The following is a 19,940-nucleotide window of genomic DNA, read 5'->3' as shown; positions in this document are numbered from 1 at the left end:
TCTTCCGGTTACCGGCTGTGGCTTACGAACTTCCATGCTTATGTCGTCCCTTTCCTGTCGTCATCATCGTACGTTATAAAGTCTTTTACTGTGTGGGGAAGGTTACAATTAGGTTTGTGAAACTCATTCGACTTGAAATTAGGTCACCCAGTTCAGTTCCCAGATTTAAACCAGTCATGTCGGCCCCAATTTTTTCCCAAATATGAAAACCATGACATCGAGATTTAGCTAGATAGTACGTGCAATCATTTTTCCTTTCAGGTCCGCAGCGGAAAGAGATGATGTCAGATGATTCTGGAATACGTCACAATATCATAAATGGAGGTCATTAGTATTTCTTGATGTCACCAAAACGTTAGAAAACTACCAATTAAAAATGGCCAGAATGTAATCAAAATGAAAAGAAAACATGACCTTGCCTGACAATGATTGGTTGCCAAGGCAACATCACATTCAGTGAACATTGACTTAACGTACGAAATTGTCCCAGATAAATTTCTGAACTAAAGTTACGAGGTTTTGTTTTTGGGGCAAATTTTAAAATCGTCGTTACAAACGTTCAAAGTCAGCGCAGGTGGAGTGTTGATAGCAAGATAACTTTTATTCTTCGCCGTTAAAAAAAAACTTTCGGTTTTAACAAACAACTTAAAATACGATGCAAAACTCATTTGAACAAACCTGCTACAAAACTACTAACACCAACTTTTTTCTTTAAGAAAGCTTATACAAAAGCATGGGGTTTTTTTTTATAAACAGTACTTTTTTTTCTTTTAGAAAGCTTCTACAGAGGCATGTTTTTTTTAGATTAACAGTACTGCGTTCTACATTCTGTTACCAGTGTAACTTAAGGCCCAAAAAAGTACTAATATTTATTAATCTGAAAAAGGTTTCAACTACAAAAGATTTACTTTTGATTCTGTCTTATAATCAGAGCAATTATTTCCACAAATATGCATCACGGTGATTAGACTGCCTTACCTTTACTGTAGTAAGGTAATTGTTTTGTTGCATTTACTTTAAAAAGCTACATTTCGTTTAAGTGTTATTTAAAACTAAAAAGCGCTACGGTTCACGAGCATCATCCATGCTGAATTGATATCTGTCACTATCTTGTCTGCTTCATCTTGAAGTCACAGCTCGCTCCTTTCATAGATCGTAATCATGCTACAAAGCAAGAAACAGAGAAATACCATTAACTAACTTGTAAGATAGCTTTCAGCTTTCTCTAGTGTAGGGAATAGTTACCAATGTTAGACATACTTTTCCGGACAATAAATGACAGTATAAAAGTTATAAAATAGTTTGAAATTTAATCGAGTTTCATTCTCGTCTTTTCCTTTTTATGGAATTATCTGCAAGTTGAGAGTTGAGTTGCGAACAGCGGTCACTCGAGCGCTGGGGATTTGCTAGGAGCGCATTTTGTTGGGACAACTGAACAGGAGCTTCAGAAAAAAATACGTGGTCATTTGTAATGGACCTGTTTGATAATGCCCAAATGTTCTTATTTGAAGTTGATATAAACTTGAATACGCAGCCTTTGCAGAGCTTTGGCAAGGAAGCTAAAGGAATTTCAATTCAAGCTTTTTCACTGAATTATAGGCCACTTTGAGGTTGAGCAGGGGACTGGGTCGAGTTGCAAATTTTATCCAATTTATAAATTGACACAACCACATCAAAGATCATATTAAGTTTAGTCATTTACCCAAGATTTGTGCTGTTTAGTTAGATAATAACCAAGTTATAGACCTTCAAAACATGGTTCCAAATGCATACAAAAGTCCTACTAATTTTGAGACGGCGTTCCCCAAAACCATACAAATTCTTAAAAGGTGGCTCATTTTTGCTACTCCTGTAAAATCCTGCCAGATAGCTACCATTTTAAAGAAACTGAGTTGAAAATTACGATGATTATCAATTTTTAAGAATATCACAGAAATTCGAAAAATTTTAAGAGTTTGTATGGTTTGGGGGGGAACCGTCTAAAACTAGAGACGTTTTTATGAATTTGGAGCCATGTTTCAAGTTCCAAAAATCTCTATTTAACGTTGAGCTCAGAACGTAGTTATGCTCATGACTATAATAATTAACAATTAGCTAACAATATTTATTGAACCTGAGGCGAATAATTGTTTCAGTATAATTACCCAGGTGATTATCAGAGAAAAACAAGAACCGTCCGAGAAATGTCGATTTGTTTGTTTGTTTGTTTGTTTGTTTGTTTGTTTGTTTGTTTCAAATTGTCACGCGTCAGTGAACAGAAACGCGCAGTCTGCCGCTCACATGCTCAATCGATAAACTGCACATGCCTCAAGTAGAACGTCAATATTCTTTAACTAGTGCTTCATTGAGACGAAGCATTGACTTCTAAATGTTGAATACTGAATGTTGGGTTTCTCCAACCCGTTTGCCAAAACAGATGGAGATGAACCAGGCTGCTTGGTCTAAACCTCGACTATCACAAGTAAGTGTTGGCGATAGCACTTCATCGCACATTTTCTTGCTGATGGCTTCGCCGGTTAACGTACTTTTATAAATTGCCCTCGGAGATAAGCTGCTTCAGGTAGGAATTTAAGCACTTTATTGGCTTCAATATAAGGTACACGGTTGTCGCAGATGAAATTTTTTTGTTGTGAGGCTGTGACTTTAGATGGTGACCGAGATCCGGTTGAACCGACAACAAACTACTGTAGTTTTCAGATTATAAAAACTGCCGTCTATTCTCCTCACTGAAACGTAAAACTTAGAGAGACATTTATTCATCTCGTTTATTTCCATGCTTTTAAATTCTGTCTTAAATTCGTTTTGTTGGTGAAAATCATTCTGTTAAATCTTCCGCGAATTTAACTAATTTGTTGTTTTAATTTTTTTAAAGCCATCGACATCGACATCATTTCCACTGCAATTTTACACGCTTTTTTTTTTTTATCACAATTAGCAAAATTTTCAAAGCTTACCTTGGAAAAGAGTAAACCGGGACTTAGCTGCATCTTTAGAGCTTTTCAGAATTGCAATTTCTTTCATCCTATTTACTTCTTCCTCAGAAACATCAACAAATCGCTAAGCGGCCATTTTGAAGATTAGGTATCCCGCCATAATCACCTTGCGCGAGGTGATTATAGCAGGATATGACGCAATCCTCGACCAATCAGATCAACAGAATCTCTTTAATCTCCCGAGGAATTATTCTGATTATACTAGTTAATATTTTTTCCCTTGTACAAACTGCATGCTTTGTTTAATATGGCATGTTATCATACAAGTTTTAGTCCCGTTTAGGACTAACATTGATAATACACACAAAATTATTTCGCAAAAGAATGCAATTCCTCCCATTCCAATTAAGCCAAAAACCTTTCTAAAATTCCGCTCATTCTAAGTAAGCCATATTTCCTTCATGCTGCCATTGGCGGCAATAATAACCGAGAACAATTTCCTGTCTATTCTGGAACACAAATACCGTCTATTCCATGTATTCCCATGCGAACATGCCCTTAGAGTGAGTTAAAAAAGTTAAAAGCAGTAATATTAAATTTCATTTAGCAAACAACCGAGACATGATTGTAGCCTACGTGCATGAATATTAAGACTTACCTGAGAACTAACATCGCAAACAGATAAGCTTTGTGTATTTGGCATGGCGGGCTAAAATGAAAAGACATAAAATGTTTGGTTGTGATCTCTGAAAAAGTCCTCTTAAGGTCACGGGTGATACTCGCAATCAATGAATTCACTAGGGAAAAGTTCGAAAGGAGTTTCTATCTTTTTCATCTTGGAAGTTTGGGAGTCAACTCCAACAAAACGCAACAGAGACATAAGAAAATAGTGGAAAGGTACCGGGATTTTTTTATTGGCTAATTTATTTACGTTTACAGCTACCCATACAAGCTAGCTTGTCCCGTTAGCATGTCATGAAACTATAAAATGTACAATGGAATCTATTATCAAATCTTTTTGTTCCAAACTAGACTAGTGTCATTTAATTGTACCACTCCCAGTCGAATTCAGCAGTAGCCAATTTTGTGATTTGTGATTTTGATTTAAGTTTCCGTGATAACGGTTTAAAATTATCTTGTCACAATTTAAAGACGACGATCTTCTGTTAGAAACTGATCTTACCTCTGACCGTTGACCTGGAGCCTAAAGCGCTGGCACAAGTCTCCAGTGGGAAGGTCTGATGAGCAGTTGGTGGAAACGCAGCAGTAGTAAGCCCCATTATCACTGTACCGCAGATTAGATACCGTCAGAACATAAGGGTCATAAATTCCGCGGCGCTCAATGTGGTATTTTCCATCTGATGCAGCTGTTTAAATAAACAACCTTTAGCTTCATAGTTTGTGCATTTCTGTTACAATTCTCTTACTCATGTACTTATGGGGCCCCACTGTATATCTTTTTCGTGATGTGTTATTATTATTATCATTATCATTATCATTATCATTATAATGTTCCTGAAAAGTCATGTCCTAACCTTTCTCATGATAATCATAAAATCGCTTGTAAAATGTACATTTTACATGGGAAACCCCTAATTTTTTCACAAAGCAAACCTCTGGTGCCAATGTTATCTGTGCTTAAAGAACAGCAATGTTGCCTTAACTGCCACCGAGAAATGGCGTATTGAAATTTCCAAAAGGTAAGGAAATGACGAAAATTGGGGAATCTAGGAAGAAAAATTGCTAGAACTTTGCAAATTTGCCTAACAGATGATAAAGTCATTCCCCACAGCTTCATTTGTATCCCCCACGTTATCATCCATGTTTCAGAGAAGCGACCTTTTGACGAAAAAAAAATCTAGTGCAAATATAATGTCTAGTACAGCTTTCGAAGTCAACCTCAAGACGGAATTGCCATTTTTGAGTTAAATGTCTCTAGAAGGGCTAAAAATAGATGATAATGCCTGGTCTTTTGTGACATAATAGCTATCAAAGTATGCTACATTTCGTGAGGTTATCATGTAAATGGCACGAGTATTATAGAAGTAAGGAAAGTTTTAAGACGAAATGTTCAATAGGTAAGGAAATGACAGTTTCTAGAATATCGTTTTCTTCTTCAAAATGAACCGCAGATTGGATGATAAACAAGTCCCGCTTGTTTTCTAGAAAGGTTAGGACGAATGAAAGTGCCAGGCAAGAAATAAGCACTTTAGGATGTTTAACAAATTTTTAACAATTTTTTTCTTGTTTTTAAAGGTAAGGAAATGACAATTTTATTCTAAATTCAAGGAACTTTACAATCGTGTATCTTTTTTGTATTAAGCACTCAACTACTTGGACCTACCTATAAATGTAAGACTTGTTCTTGCCTATTAACACGACATTCGTTGACACATAAGACTTACTTGTCATTAGTGCAATCCTCTTGCATTGCAAAGCACTCTAGGTGTTCAATTTTCAACCAAAAATAACTCACAAGTACAAATCCCTCCATCGTGCTGAATTTGAGTCATATAAATTCAGCATAGTAGGTGCTGAAAGCCAGACATACACAACTAAAGGCCATGCAAAGAAAACTAGCATTTGTCGCGAAGGAATGGCTTCACAACGAGGGAAAGGTAACTGTGTTTTCTGTAAAAATTGTAAGGAAATGAGAATTCCTGTGTTGGTTGATATCTTTGCCCCGTGAAAGTGAACTTTGAGTTGACATCCATAATAAGTATTCACGGAAGGAGACGCAAACTTTGCCTCAATGTCGTGGCTTCTTTTTCATTTCTGATCTTTTTACAAAAGAAATTGGTCTCAATTTAGGTAAGGAAATGACAGTTTTCAGAATATCATGGTCAGGAAGATTTTACTTTTTTTGAAAAGTCCTGTTTTTTTGATATTTACTGAAATGATGTAATCATAATTACTTTGCTTCTCTGAAAAATAATCCTTCCAAGCAATTGCGGAGCTAGAATTTTGTAAAAATTGCGAAAATTTGGTTACCATGGCAACGTCAAATGTCAAGATCATTTACCGACTATACTTATTTGTTCCCAGGCAAGTTTGCAAAATAGTTCCTAAGTTTGGTGGTGTTTGCTTGCATATTAAAAAAGTTATAAAGGTTATAAAGGTTCAAAGTCAAAGGGGGCAGAATCCCCCCCCCCCCCCGGGCCTAGAAAGGGTTAACAGGTGCTTAGAATAGAAATCACAGTAGGATGCCAGTTTTGAGTACTGGGGCTCGCCCCTATGTGTTTTAACAAAAATTACATTTAACAAGAACAATGGTGTACACTTAAAGGTGCAAACATAAAAAAATCCCTTAGACCTAAAGATGGAGACATGAAATCTGAATGAAACTGACATCTATTCAACGGGTAAGAATACCTTTGCAAAAAAAGATGCTTCTTCATTTCAATAAAGTTCAAACCTCGCAGAAATGATCAAACTTCAAAACTGGTTCATTTTTGTACAAAAAAACCCTGAACCCTTGGGAAAAAGTCGATTTTTGGACTCAATACAAATATTATTTTAAAGGCTTCCAATCGAATCAGTGTGCCCGAAAACGTCCCCTGAAAAACTTTTTAGGCTTCCCAAGGGACCAGGGACAAAGAAATAGCCGTCAATAGATAAAGTCAGGATGAAAGTTAAACAGAAAAGTATTTTTCAGGGCGTTATTTGCACTTAAAAATAATTCCCAAGGAAGTTTTATGATATACCGAGATCCCTAGGAACATAAACAAGTGAAAAATGCCGAGTTAAAATTTGGTTATTTTTTGACCAAAAACCCTGGACCTACCATTTGGAGAAATGTCTATTTTTGGACGCAAGAAAGATATTCTTTTAAAAGCTTCCAATGGAATCAGTGTGTCCGAAAACGTCCCCTGAGACATGTTTTAGGCCTCCCAAAGGACCAGCGACAAAAAAGTAGCCCATTCTCCGTCAGTTTGCTATCTTCTTGCTCGTCTTCGTCTTCGCTTGGAAAAAGCTCTCCAAGGAACGGAAGTAGAGCCTGATGTTGGTTCCTTTGAATGTTTTTTTTTCTTAGTCTTGGACTGGCCCACTTGTCCCAAATGTCAAAGGACGTGTCCCGCGCTAGGCAATCCAAACCTGTTCCATGTGAGTCCAACTCTTGGAGTATAATATGGACGTGTTGTTAAGTGCTTGTGCGACAAGTGTGTCCCCACCCGCAATATGACGCTAGAACCTATAGAACTGGCCAAGGGATTTCTCTCGAAGACTGTGGTGCATTTCGGCTTGTTGGTAATAGCTAGTCCTCCCATTTAGCATCGCTTTTTCGGCTTGCTGCTTCTTCTTCAACGCCCTCAGAATCTGAGCCGAATGTTGACATGTCGTCTACGTCTATTTGATCCTTTTCGAAAAACTTTTCCTGAGCAGGGTCGTCTTCGGAACTCTTTGACTTAGATTCCTAAACCTCAGAACAGTCGGTAGATTCTGCTTCCGTACCAACATTGCTGTCTTTGTCGCTGTTTTTCTTTCTTTTCTTGGTGAGCGCAGTGACATCAGTTGCAACCGCCCTGCCTTTCTCTTTTTCACCAAATTTATTATTATCAGTTTCAGTAAAACAAAACCCTTCTCTGAGAACTGGGGTATAGAAACTTACGTATCCAATCTTGCAAGGTTTTGAACTGCCCGAGTGTTCGATTCCAACTGCGACAGTGCCAATATGTAATGCTCCTAGTAGCGTGCTTGAATTACGTTTCATTGGCTTATCTTGGCTTTACTAAATTATTTCATTCTCTTGGAGGACAAGGAAAAGTATCCACCTCAGATTGCCCTTTATAACAATTAATTGAATGCGCGGAAAAAGCAATTTAACTATCATGTTCGTATACCGGAGTAGTTTTAACTTTAATTTGTTGATTTCATTTAAGCACAGCTTTGCAATTATTATTTGGTTGTAATGTGTAAAATATAATCAGGGGCACCCAACGACAGTTTTCTCTCAGATCCTTTGAAACGCTATTTTAGGCTGTCTGGGGTACCTTTAAAGCTCTGTAAGTTCATTTCAGGCCGCGCTATAATATTTTTATCTGTTCGATCATTCTACGGGAACTTGATTCTTTTCGAAATGACTAAGGCATTTTTGTCCATTTTCCGAAAACCTTAGGTCTTATTTCCTTTCCGAAAATCTTAGCTGACCTTTTTCGGTATGCGAAACGACATTTTTATCAATCCGAAAACACTTATAAGGCTTTAAATTTCCTGTATCATGAACGGTCGAGGTGAAAATTCCCTACAGGAAATTGTAGGGGATTAAGGGCCTTTCGAACAGATAATTTACCGAAACGATCCGTTGGGTCCCCTCCATATAATCACATCCAACATATTTTACTATTAGTCTATGTTTATTGCCAGGGCCTATAATGATATCAGCTCTTACTTTTGCCAAAAACTGAACGAGAAAACCTATTGTAAATAAAGGCATCTAACTGGATGAAAGCTGACCAATCGTTGATTTGAAACGGGCCATAATTTTAACAAAAAGCACTGAATGAAGATAATGTTAGTCAGAAATTACTACAAACAGGTAAGTCTTTGCTACTTGTGTGTTTATTAATGATTCCCCATCAAAAAGAAAAAATGTTCCTGTAAGGAAATTACAATGTAAGGAGAATGACAAAATTGAGGTAAGGAAATGACACTTTTTTGTAAGGAAATGACATTGTCATTTCCTTACTGTAATTAAATGACAATTTTCTTGTAAGGAAATGACACTGTCATTTCCTTACTGTAAGGAAATGACAATTTTCTTGTAAGGAAATGACGGTAAGGAAATGACGGAGGAAGATCATCATTATCATTATCATTATCATCATCATCATCATCATCATCATCATCATCATCATCATCATCATCATCATCATTATCATTATCATTATCATTATCATTATTATTATTATTATTATTATTATTATTATTATTATTATTATTATTATTATTATTATTATTATGCAGTTTTCAAATTTACATATTTGGCAAAAATAGTACATAAATGTGCTTGTTTATAATGAACTATTAAGGCCCGAATCAGACTCCTTACCTCCATTCAAGGTATCTAACTTAATTAAGTTCGCCTTTAATACGGCATCTTGATTCCTACAACGACCTTATTTTAAACTAAGATCTTCAAGCCCTTGTAGTACGTGCGCGAGGTTCATAATCTACTGGCCAGGCCACCAGGGCCAAGCCAATCGCAAGCCTTGTTATAAAGGAAGTACTGTTTGGAAAGCAGCCGTACAAAGTAGTGTGGTCAAATCATACCACACCTTACAAGGAGGATTGCATAAACATGCAGGCCTCTGTTACGGAACTCACAGTAGAATCGGTACAATCCCAGTAACTTAAAGAAGAACGTCGTTTCACCCTCTCTAGGCCAAGGTGGGGAGAGGGGAAGGTTTCTGCCCGCGCCAACTTTGGCAACGTTTATAACTGTTTCAATATTTGAGTAAACGTCATGAAACTTCGTGAATTTATCAGGAATTGCCCTGGAAACAAATTTATGTGGTAGATTATAATTCACCGAATTTCACATTACCATAGCAATCAAAGTTTGATTGGCAGGTTTCGCATAAAAAAAGGAAATATTCCTGTTTTTAATACAGAAAATTTACCTTTCTTTCAGTAACTTTTATGTTTTAGCTCAGTTTTTCAAGGTTGTTCCTCCATTACTTTTCAGTTAATGATGGTTGAGGAAAATCCAGAAATCCAAAATGGCAAATCTAAGATGACCGCCATTTGGCAATCATGACGTAATTACACGTGATATGAAGTCATCACTTTTCGATGCGGGACTCAAAGGAAACATCTTTGGACGTACTATTTTTCTTGTAAGTCTCATTTTCAAAGCCTGAATATTCTTAGAGTAACGGAGGGGGAAAGGAATCTCCACTTTCCCTGCCACAGGTAGCGAAAAAATGCCCGGCCTAAATATATACTGCAAGTTTTGAGCATTATGTCCCAAAAAAGATCATCCAGCAAAGATATTCAGTCATACATGAAGAACATAGTCTATCTAGCTGGTGCCGACGAAACGTTAATCGTAGTTTTTTTTTCCTGTTCGACGTAACAAGATTCCAGCAAAAATGGTTGCATAACATTATTTCAAAATAAATTCACCGCCCTTACTTATGCAAGCGGCCGGGAACACCATGTCATCCTCAATCTTCTCCACTAGCCATTCAACCTCCAAAGGAAATCCTTGAGCCGCACATACAAATGAAACGCTGCCTCCTTTACGCTTCTTAAACTGAAGATCTTTTTGGGGTTTATCAAACCATGGAGCAACTAACAAAAGAATCAAATTAAAAATAATTATTTCGTCCATAACAAAAACTAACTATTTAAAAAATATTTGTGCCAAACAAATATAAGATTTTTGTTGTTGTTGTTGTTGTTGTTTTTTGTTGGTTGTTTGTTTTTTGGTTTTTCTTTTTTTTTTTTCAGGCATCGCGTGACGTCTAAACGGCATAATACGGATCGGCAGATAAACGGTCAATTTTAATTTACACAATCGAATATTATTGTCTTCTTCCATTTGTTTTCCTTTAGTTTGTTTGTTTGTTTTTGTTTGTTGTTCTTGTCTCTTTATATTTTTTGCATTGGCTTTTACACTCAGCCTTTTATTCAATCAATCAATAAACTTTATTTATCCACGGTAGATATTAAAGCTAGAAAGCTTATGGGGCCGGGCCACAAAGAAAAAGATAAAAATACAAACCTACCATCATTATCATCATAAAATCAGTAACTAATTTACATACTACAATACAAGTAATTGAAATAGCATCGGGATATTTACATCACAAGATTATAACAGCATTCGACCATTAGTGACGAACAAAGACAAACGAGTTTAAAAAAAGCAACAATAACAACAACAACAACAACAATAGGATGTAGAGAGCGCTTGTTTTGTCACAGCGGGGTTGTAAGCTATATAGAAATGGATATGCCAACTTACTACTAATAACAGTGGTATCGGACACGTAATATTTCTTTTTATTGCGCAGCAGCACTTCAAGAAGACAGGTGTAATTGCCTCCATCTCTGACACCAATGTTACTTAAAACCAAAGGTCCAACAAACCCATCAGGATCTCTTAGGTCAGGACAACGTACAGACTGTCTTTTTACGCCATCTTTGTACCATGAAACCGTCTTTAGCGGCGTCGTAGATCCCTGGCCCTCAGTGAAGTTGCATGTTATTGTGATGTTATGGCCGTGATGAACAACACTGGGTCTAGGGTCGACAGAAACCGTAGGGATTTCTAGCTCTGAAATATATTAAATGGACACTAAACTTCAATTGCATGATACATAAGGTTACTGCTTAGCAAGTATGACACGTTCTTCTAAATTTATGGTGTCCATTTTCCGTACGGTATAGTTTGCTATATGCTAGTGAGCAATATTTTTAACAATGACGTCAGCAAAAATACCCTATGTCCGTGGTGTTTTGATCGCAGACTTAAACTTTATATGTTTTTCACCCATGCCATTTAAAAGTGAAACTATCTTTCCAGAAAACCAATTTTGTTTTTGATTTTTACTCCCCGATCGGTGTGAAAATTAACTCTGACCTTTCTCGTAGGAATTGAATCAGACTTAATTTTGCACTCTTTCAGACCAAGAGAACATTCCATAACAGAAAGGCGTCTGCTAGGAGAGATAAGACTGCATCAAATGCTTTATGAGGAACATACTACAGTCAAACCTTGGAATACTTACTACTGATGACATTGACAGTAAATCCATGCCTCTTTTCTTTGATATCATTGACTGCAAAAGCGTGGCATTCATATCTCCCCAGTGGACCCTTCTGGCTATCATCATCCCGCGTTACATTTCTAATGTGCAATGTGACAAAGAGCTTTGTTGCCATCTTTGCTTCTGTAGAATTTGTAATAAGTAACGGTTAAGTACTCTATATTATATGGGAATAAAATATGGTTCATTATTGAAAATTAAAATATGGCAACCTTCACTTTTCAAAATTACAGTAAAGTTACTTTCCCGTACGACTCAATTCTTTTGCATAAAAATCACGACTCTGTGATTCATGAATTTCGCTATTTTTATATGTTTTCGCATATTGAACTCGTCGCTTGCTTCTCACCGAGAAGCAACGCATGCTAAAAATTTTCGTCGCTTATTTCAGCGATCAACGTTCCGCCAACTTACCTCGACAAGTAAGCCCAAATTCCATGCCCTAAACCACATACTTGTGAAAAGGGTCACCTCTATTCTCACTGGAATTATAACACTCTTTTGCTTTATCAATCCATTTGTACTCCTTCCTTCAAACTCCGTACTATAAGCGGAAGTGCTCATACACAAGAAACATACATGTAAATTCTGGAAACCAAAAAAAAATACAAAATTGCAAAATTTGCTCTTGATTTGTAAAACAGCATTCAAGTCCCAACGACCCTATCTCCACCTTTCTTCAAGGAAGGTGATGTTGAATTTATAGGTGTGGGCCCACAGTATTATGAATGGAAATGGAATAGCGATTCAATTAATAAAGTGGTTTTTCTTTTTCTTTTTTTCGTTTGAAATCAAATTCAAATGTTCATGTAATTAAATGCAATCATCCCACTGAAACACCGGTACGATTCTTTTTTTTTTTATAAATCAAGTGGCTACCTCCGTCTGGGCCAACAACCTCTTCCAACTCAATTCTTGTTGTGAAGTACAAGTTCTCATTTGCTGTTAGATTTGTGTATATAGCAAAATCATTTTTCCTCATAAACTGTATTCTGTCGGGAGTCTTTACTCCGGTTGAATCAAAAGCCACACAGGTCACCTGAGCTGAAGTGTACTCAACTGGATAGACGTTTTCTGGAAAAGGCTCGGCGATTCCAAAATTATCCTGAGCTGAAAGGAAAAATCATAGTCCAGGTTAATTATATGCACGACTTACGTGTTCGTCTTTAGACATTTACTGTTAATGCATGTATGTCGATAGAAATAATAAAGTTGCTACTTATGCAGTCGAAATTATCCAATCAGAAGCCTAGTTTACTGTAATGATATCCTACGTTATAACCCACTCATTAATTTTCGCGCAACTTCATTGGCTACATTATGTCACGCGGTGCAAAATCACAGTATGGTTATTACCACTTATTAACCGAGAATGAGGTCATTACAGGGAAATCTTAGACCGAGGCCTTGCGCAAGGTCAATACATCAAGGCCGAGGTCTGAGATTTCCCTGTAATGACCGAGTGGACGAGGTTAATAAGTTATTTATTATACGGCCTTTTTAGCGCTATCCTTAAAAAGAATAAAATAAAAAGACCGGAAGTAATTTTCCACATCCGCTTGCGCGCGCAAGAGGTCATTCGAGATCGTGTTAACTGAACCGAAACGAACCTGGCGATGCGATCGAAACCACAAGACACAGTTTCTTTGACAATGAGACAATTTTTGTCTTTATTACGTCAAGAACTAGGGCAAATTTAACCACTTAAATTTAAAAAAATCACACTGACCTGTGTTTTCATGCACAAGTGTTTGACCCTACAATTTTAGAAGCTATAGCAAAGATGGGCCCAGTTTGTGAATGAATTTTAAACACGTGGGGAGAACTTGCAGTGATTTCAGTGACACTCGCGATGAATATTAATCTTCGTCGTCGCTCTCAATAACATAACGGAATTAGACAGAAATCTCTGGATACTTCTCTGCAGTCCCGTCAAAGTACTTGGCTTGTGTTCCTCACCATTGGTTTTCCTTACATCTTTAAAGAACTTTCCTAGGAGGCAGTCAAGTTCGTTCGTTATCTCGCCACGGAAAACGGTAAAACACTTCATATCACATTTTTTTTTTTCACAGTGTTTTCACTTTTCTGTTCTTGAACAAACTTTTGTAATTGCTCTTGACTGTTACCGAAACTTTCGCCTTTGTGAGTGATTACTTTGCTCATGTTGTTTGCTCACTTTTGCCCTGTTCTTCGTCGTTTGGATAATAAAACTAGCTCTCGCTATGGCTCTCTTCGTCGCTCATACTAAAGAAGTATCTGTATACAAGTTTTTCTTTCAGTTATTGAAAATATATTGTCCATATTTTTTATTGTTTTCGCCCATGCGCTCGTAGCTTTTACTCACAACTCAAAAGAGCCGTCGAGCCGAGCAAAATTTTTATAATGCCCGGACATTACAAGAAAATCTTGCCCGCTCAGCAATCAGCCAATCAGAGTGCGCGTACTATTGTAGCCATGTAATAACACGGAATAACCCCCATTTGCGTCGATATTTGTCCTCCGATTATTTCCGGCGAAAAGAAACAAAGCCAGCGGGATAAAGTCAGCTCAAGAGTTTCACCTTTTCATCTTTATCATTTTACATGGAAGAAAAACAATCTCGTTTTGTGCAGTCCAGTGGCATTAAAAAGGTGGTCCCAAATGCTGTCACGGAAAGTACAAAAAAGTGAACAAAATATGCTGTCAACGTCTTTGAAGATGAAAAAAGTTACGAGCAGACTTTCAGATTCAGTCCTACTTAAACTTAAACTGCCATTTTATAAAATAGAGAATTAGTACACTGTGTTTACTTGCCATAAAATAAACTAACCGTTCTCGTCCATTTTGGCATGGAGGAAGGAGAGAAAAACCCCAACCGCAGTTGAAAAAATGGAGCCTGCAGAACTGTCAACCATATTGAAATGCGCCGAATTTTCGAGTTTTTGATCTAAGGGGCGTTGCGAGAGTTTATTTCACACGACAGTTTGTCACGTTTTGGTCCAATCACAGTAAAAATTAAGTTACTGTAAACCAATCAAATGTACTCGTTTACGTCAATCGCGCGCATCCACCATTAGATCAACAATGGCTTTTTTACGAGCGGTTTTTGTGCGATATGAAAATTAATGGGAAGGCTATAAAATAAAAAAAAAACCCTTTCTGGCTTGCTGGTATGTCGCCTGATTATGTCCTTGGCTGAGAGATTGTCCTCAAAATTGCACATTTGCCCTCGAAGCTTCGCTTCTCGACCAAATATTCATTTTTCGGGCAATCTCTCAGCCGCGGGCATTATCAGGCGACATATCAGCCGCCTGACCTGATATTCATTGCCAATTTCAAGAAAAATGATGTTGCTGTACGATAAACTGAAAAGACGTTTAACCCCCCCCCCCCCCCCCCAAAAAAAAAAAAAACAGAAACCTCTTGATTCATTTGAGATTTAGCAAATGTTTTCCTGTCGTAGAAAGAGTAAAAAACTTCCCCGCCAAAACTGACTGGAGGGTGCTCGCCAACTGCGTGATGTTTGCCGACAAGTACTGAAACATTAAGATGGAAACAAAGGAGTCGGAGTTCCCAAATTTTTCGCTAAATTTGGATATTAAAACTGTATAAAACTCAGAAAAACATTATTTCTCATTCATTAATTTTTGCGAGAGGCTGCGCTCACAGCGCAGCGATACTGGAGCCGAGAAGAAGTAAACGAGAAGGCTATTTCGCCCGACCTCTCGACTATACAGAAAGGGACTGCTTGCAGTCTATACTTTGGCTCGACTGCGTCTCTTCAGAATATGAACCATGACTCGACCAAACTTGCCTGATTATGCCGCCGAAGTGTCTCAAAGAGGTGCGATTAGTTATAAATGTTAGCAAGCGTTAATCTAGCCGGGTAGGAAATCAACTTTACTTTGGTCGGCAACAGGGATGAAACTTTGGTTTTCAATTTCTCTGGTTAGAATGTGAGTACGTCATTTTCGTATAGGTGGAAGAGCTTCCCTCCAACGCTAATAGTTCAGAGCTAATTTCGTTGATTTTGTCACCGAAATCCCGTTTAAATTTCTGCTATTGGTAAGTCACGGGAAATTCTTGATGTGGTCGCATCAAAATATTAAACGTATCAGGTTAAACATGTCGTATCGTGTCAAGATAAAACTTTTCTTTTATTCCGTAAATCCACGTCGGGCGCGTAGGATGGGGGGGTTCGGGGGGTTCGAACGAACCCCCTTTGAAGATCAATAATGGCGGAAGAAAAGCTTTTAAATAAAGTTCCTGCGGTCGAAATACATCAACCAAAACAATAGAGATATAAACCCGTTCTTTAATGGCTTATCCTCAATAAAAACAAAAATTGTCGAGAACTCTTGGACATTCAAAATTTTAAGGGTCTGTATGCTGCTTGGGCTAGTTCCCTCTGTCAGTTAGAGAAAGCCAGATCAATTTTCAGCAGCTCACTGATTTGGTGGATCTCTATCAAGATGACCTACCCTCTCCACAACTCTTTTCCTCCGAATGTGAATGTGAACATTCCGTAAGCACAATGAGGAGGTTGAACAACTACATGAGGTGTACCATGGGAGAGAGTAGGCTGTCCGCCCTGGCTCTAACGCATACCAAATATGATATGCCTGTCAATATTGACGAGACAGTCAATTTGTTCGAAGGCTCCCTACACCTGAGAATGATGCAGTTTACCAGCTTGGTGTAGATGACTAAAACACCACACGAGTACATGCGGGTAACATACGGGTAACATACGAGTAACATACGGAACATACGGATACATACGACTAACATACGAGTAACATACGGATACATACGAATACATACGAGTAATACGAATGTTTTTCTCATAAAGGACGCTCTAATTATAGGCCTTGCAAGCATTTTTTAAGTCAGCAAACACGTACCCGGTTCAGTTTAAGGGGGGGGGGGGGGATGTTGATTGCCACCCCCCTCAGATTTTGCAAATTTTGAAAAGGAGATTTACTCCGTTGCTGAAACTTTAAGCAGCTGTTCGTTTATAGCTTGGGGAATTTTTTTAATGTGTCAACTGTTCCCAAAATTCGACATTTTTACATGTACATGGTTACATTTAAGCTTTCTGGCTTGATTTTGCACTGATTTATTGCCATTTCATAACCAACTAAGGTGAAATAGTGAAATCAAGATGGCGGATCTGCCGACGTCATACGACGTCAGCGCCATCCAAAATATATTGTCATCTTGTAGCGCAAGCTAATGGTTTAGCACTCCATGTGAATTTATTTTACTGTCACTAAATTTAACGAAAGCCTTTGGGGGTCGATCAACATCCCCCCTCCCCCCCCCCCCCCCCATTCAAACTCAACCGGGTACGAGTTTGGTGACGTGAAAAATGCTTGCAAGGCTTATAATTAGCGCTTCCTTTATGAGAAAAACATTCGTATTACTCGTATGTATTCGTATGTATCCGTATGTTACTTGTATGTTACTGGTATGTTAGTCGTATGTATTCGTATGTATCCGTATGTTCCGTATGTTCCGTATGTTACTCGTTTGTTACCCGTATGTACTCGTGTGGTGTTTTAGTCATGATCGCTTGGTGTATGACTATCAGCAGATCGGATAGCTATCAGAACTTGACAGGGCACAGAATGTACATTGAACTTTCTTGTGTAAGTTGAAACAATAATGCCGTCGAAATGATGTTGTAAAACAAAGTTGTTTTTTGCCTAAAATGGGTCTCAAAATGCAGGAAATGAGGTTTCTGGGAACCTAGATTTTCAAAACTTTCCGGGGGGAGCATGCCCCTGGACCCCCCTGGTAAGAGCGCCTCCGGCAAGATTTGGGCTCAACGAACACCCCTATCGAAACCTCAGCTACGCGCCTGCACGTTACATTCCAACAAACCAATTGTTCTTTCGCTAACCAATTCCGAATTAGTCGGAACCACTTGTTTTTTTTATGCGACTAAACAATTTGACTTACTGTTCGGTTGAACCCATTTGTCATTGCGCTATAAAATCAATTTTCTCCAATCAGCTGAACTCCTTAAGCTTTTGTCCGTCAAACCATTTAAGATTTGCATTGAACGTTAAACCATTTGTCAATGTTTTAAAGTAGTTGTGGACGGAACCATCTCTGCTCACTCTATGCGGTTTGACATTTATTCTTGCATATCATGATACGGTCATTTCAACTAAAGTTGTCGGTTCAAAGCATGAAGCCTTAAAAGACAAGACCGAAAGTTTACGTGGGATGTTTATGAATAAATTCATCAAAATCAGTGATGCCTGGAGAAAACAATAGGTTGTAATTAGCAGTACAATGACCTGCACGTGCAGGGATGATTTTGATGAAAATTATTCATAAAAAATAACCCCACAAAAGATTGCGGTCTTGTCTTTTAGCTTGATTTTAATCCGACAACGTTAATAGGTCTTATCACGGTTTTCGACGCCATATTGACGAGTAGGCAAACAGGCTTGAAATAACAGTGTTTGTATGGAAATCCAATGTCAAATAATTCTCATAAAACATCACCTCTGAAAAATTCATGAATTGGGAACTTTTGGCACTGGGAAAAGGAGTTTAGGAAAAAAATTGGAAGGATGTAGCTGTGCCAGAAAGCGTCCAGTCATGTTTTGAACTTTCCATACATTTGTCTGTAAAGCGAAACAGCCGTGACTGTTACTAAAAATAGTTCGTTCGGTTTGAATTTTCGGAAATTTTGGTCTCGAATGGAATGGGCTTATACTCGGTCATCACGTGGTCAGTTTTTGCCTCAGGCTTCTTGACGCCGTTTATCGTACGTGTTCAAACAGTCCGACTGGAAACTTTTGAATGGAACACAAGAATTTTCGAAAATACCGAAATTTCCACTTTTCGGGAACACCGAAAAGGTTGTCCTAAATTTTCGAAAATCTTTTCCGGAAAAGATCCTGTTCCATTCGATTCCCACCCGAAATTTTCGAAAATTTCGTCGAATGGAAAGCGCCCTTTGAAATGCTCGTAAAAAATCATGGTACCCCACTGTTATCGGGCGACGTGTTTCAAATGGGCGCGATTTCGGTTCGCCGACCTCGCGCAGCCGCTTCCCTCTTCCATTTCCCTTTCCAGTGCTGACTACAACATAGACTACCTCAAACAAGATCGCGTGAGAAACACTCTACTTTGAAGTCTATCAAGAGTTAGCTTATATGTTTCGTGGGAAAGAGAACAACAATTGCGATTATGACGCGATTTTTGAGGTCGGCTTTACTTTTTATAGAAGGAAAGGTTTTTAAGATGCCATCTTTCCGTTTGTTACAACTGACCGGGGAGATCCTAGAAAAGGTCTGTTCAGAAATACAACGTAACATTCGAACAATTGAGTACTTGCCAGTCCTTCAAATCCGTTCAAAATGGTCCAGACCTCGACCATTATCAGAAAGTCTAGTTCTGGTATTTGATGAACCTCCCGGCAAGGCTTTCCGATCAGTTCTAGCAAATGGAAAGCACGCTAAGGATGTTTAAGCGTACCTTGAGCCTTTTTTAACAGATAAATGGCCACAAACAGCAGCAACTTCCCTGAAGAGACGGTCATTTTCTCCGCTAATATCACTCAGAGGCTTTGGCGTAGACTGTTGCCAATGCAATTGGTATGTGTTTTTCTTTTCTTCTTTTTTTTTTTTTTTTCTAACTAATTAAGTCCTGGCTCTGGATATGTCAGCTCAGGATTTCTAAACGTCAATCAATGTCAGCCCTCAAACAGCCTTTCTCAGGACTACACTCACCCGAATGATTATAATTTACGTGCATTTTGACATGAGTTCTGGATTTAAACCATTTACAAACTGAATTAAGTGTTGTTAATATATGGCATGCGTAAACTCAAAGGGCATTCGTTTCTCGACGGAAATGAAAGCCAAAACTGAAGTATCGAATTTTAATTTTTTATTTGAATAATTTTTTCACGATGACATAAGAGATATTTTACAACAACTGCCAGAATGCTCTTTGTTTTTCCTTTGTTATTGAAATTTTGTTATCCCAATGAAGTTTCAGTAGCTAACAAAAATCCTAATTTGGAAGAGAAAACAACAATCCCAAAGATTCTGGTAGTTGTAGTGAATGACGACATCGAGAAAATGGCCTATTATTATGATACCAACGGACATATCCTGTGAAAATACTTGCAGTTGTTACTCATCCCTCTCAAGACCGTTTTCTTTATCATTTCCTATCACAGACATTGGGTTTATTGATGGAAGTATCCACCATATTGTAGTTTATGACG

At 37.9% G+C, this 19,940-nt stretch overlaps 2 protein-coding genes across 4 annotated transcripts in view; both read right to left on the bottom strand.

Annotated features, from left to right (window-relative positions):
* LOC146451013 (neural cell adhesion molecule 1-like) overlaps positions 1–19,940 on the bottom strand; it is a 78,736-nt gene that overhangs the window by 32,624 nt on the left and 26,172 nt on the right. The window lies entirely within an intron of this gene.
* Positions 581–19,341, bottom strand: LOC146451015 (roundabout homolog 2-like). Of its 2 annotated transcripts, XM_085099684.1 has the most exons (8): positions 19,184–19,341; positions 12,587–12,817; positions 11,669–11,830; positions 10,903–11,214; positions 10,068–10,226; positions 4,117–4,300; positions 3,592–3,642; positions 581–1,164 (listed from the first exon to the last, which is right to left on the bottom strand). In XM_085099684.1, the coding sequence occupies exons 1-8, from the start codon at positions 19,245–19,247 to the stop codon at positions 1,131–1,133; spliced, it is 1,197 nt and encodes a 398-aa protein (XP_084955810.1). In that variant the 5' UTR covers positions 19,248–19,341; the 3' UTR covers positions 581–1,130. The 2 variants fall into 2 exon arrangements, with proteins under 2 accessions (XP_084955810.1, XP_084955811.1); XM_085099685.1 differs by lacking the exon at positions 3,592–3,642.

The sequence above is a fragment of the Pavona decussata genome, unplaced genomic scaffold, assembly GCF_977016875.1.
Source record: "Pavona decussata unplaced genomic scaffold, jaPavDecu1.1 SCAFFOLD_412, whole genome shotgun sequence".
Lineage (NCBI taxonomy): Eukaryota > Metazoa > Cnidaria > Anthozoa > Scleractinia > Agariciidae > Pavona > Pavona decussata.
Note: the sequence above shows the minus strand (reverse complement) of the source record. Positions and strands in the feature narration are given on the sequence as shown.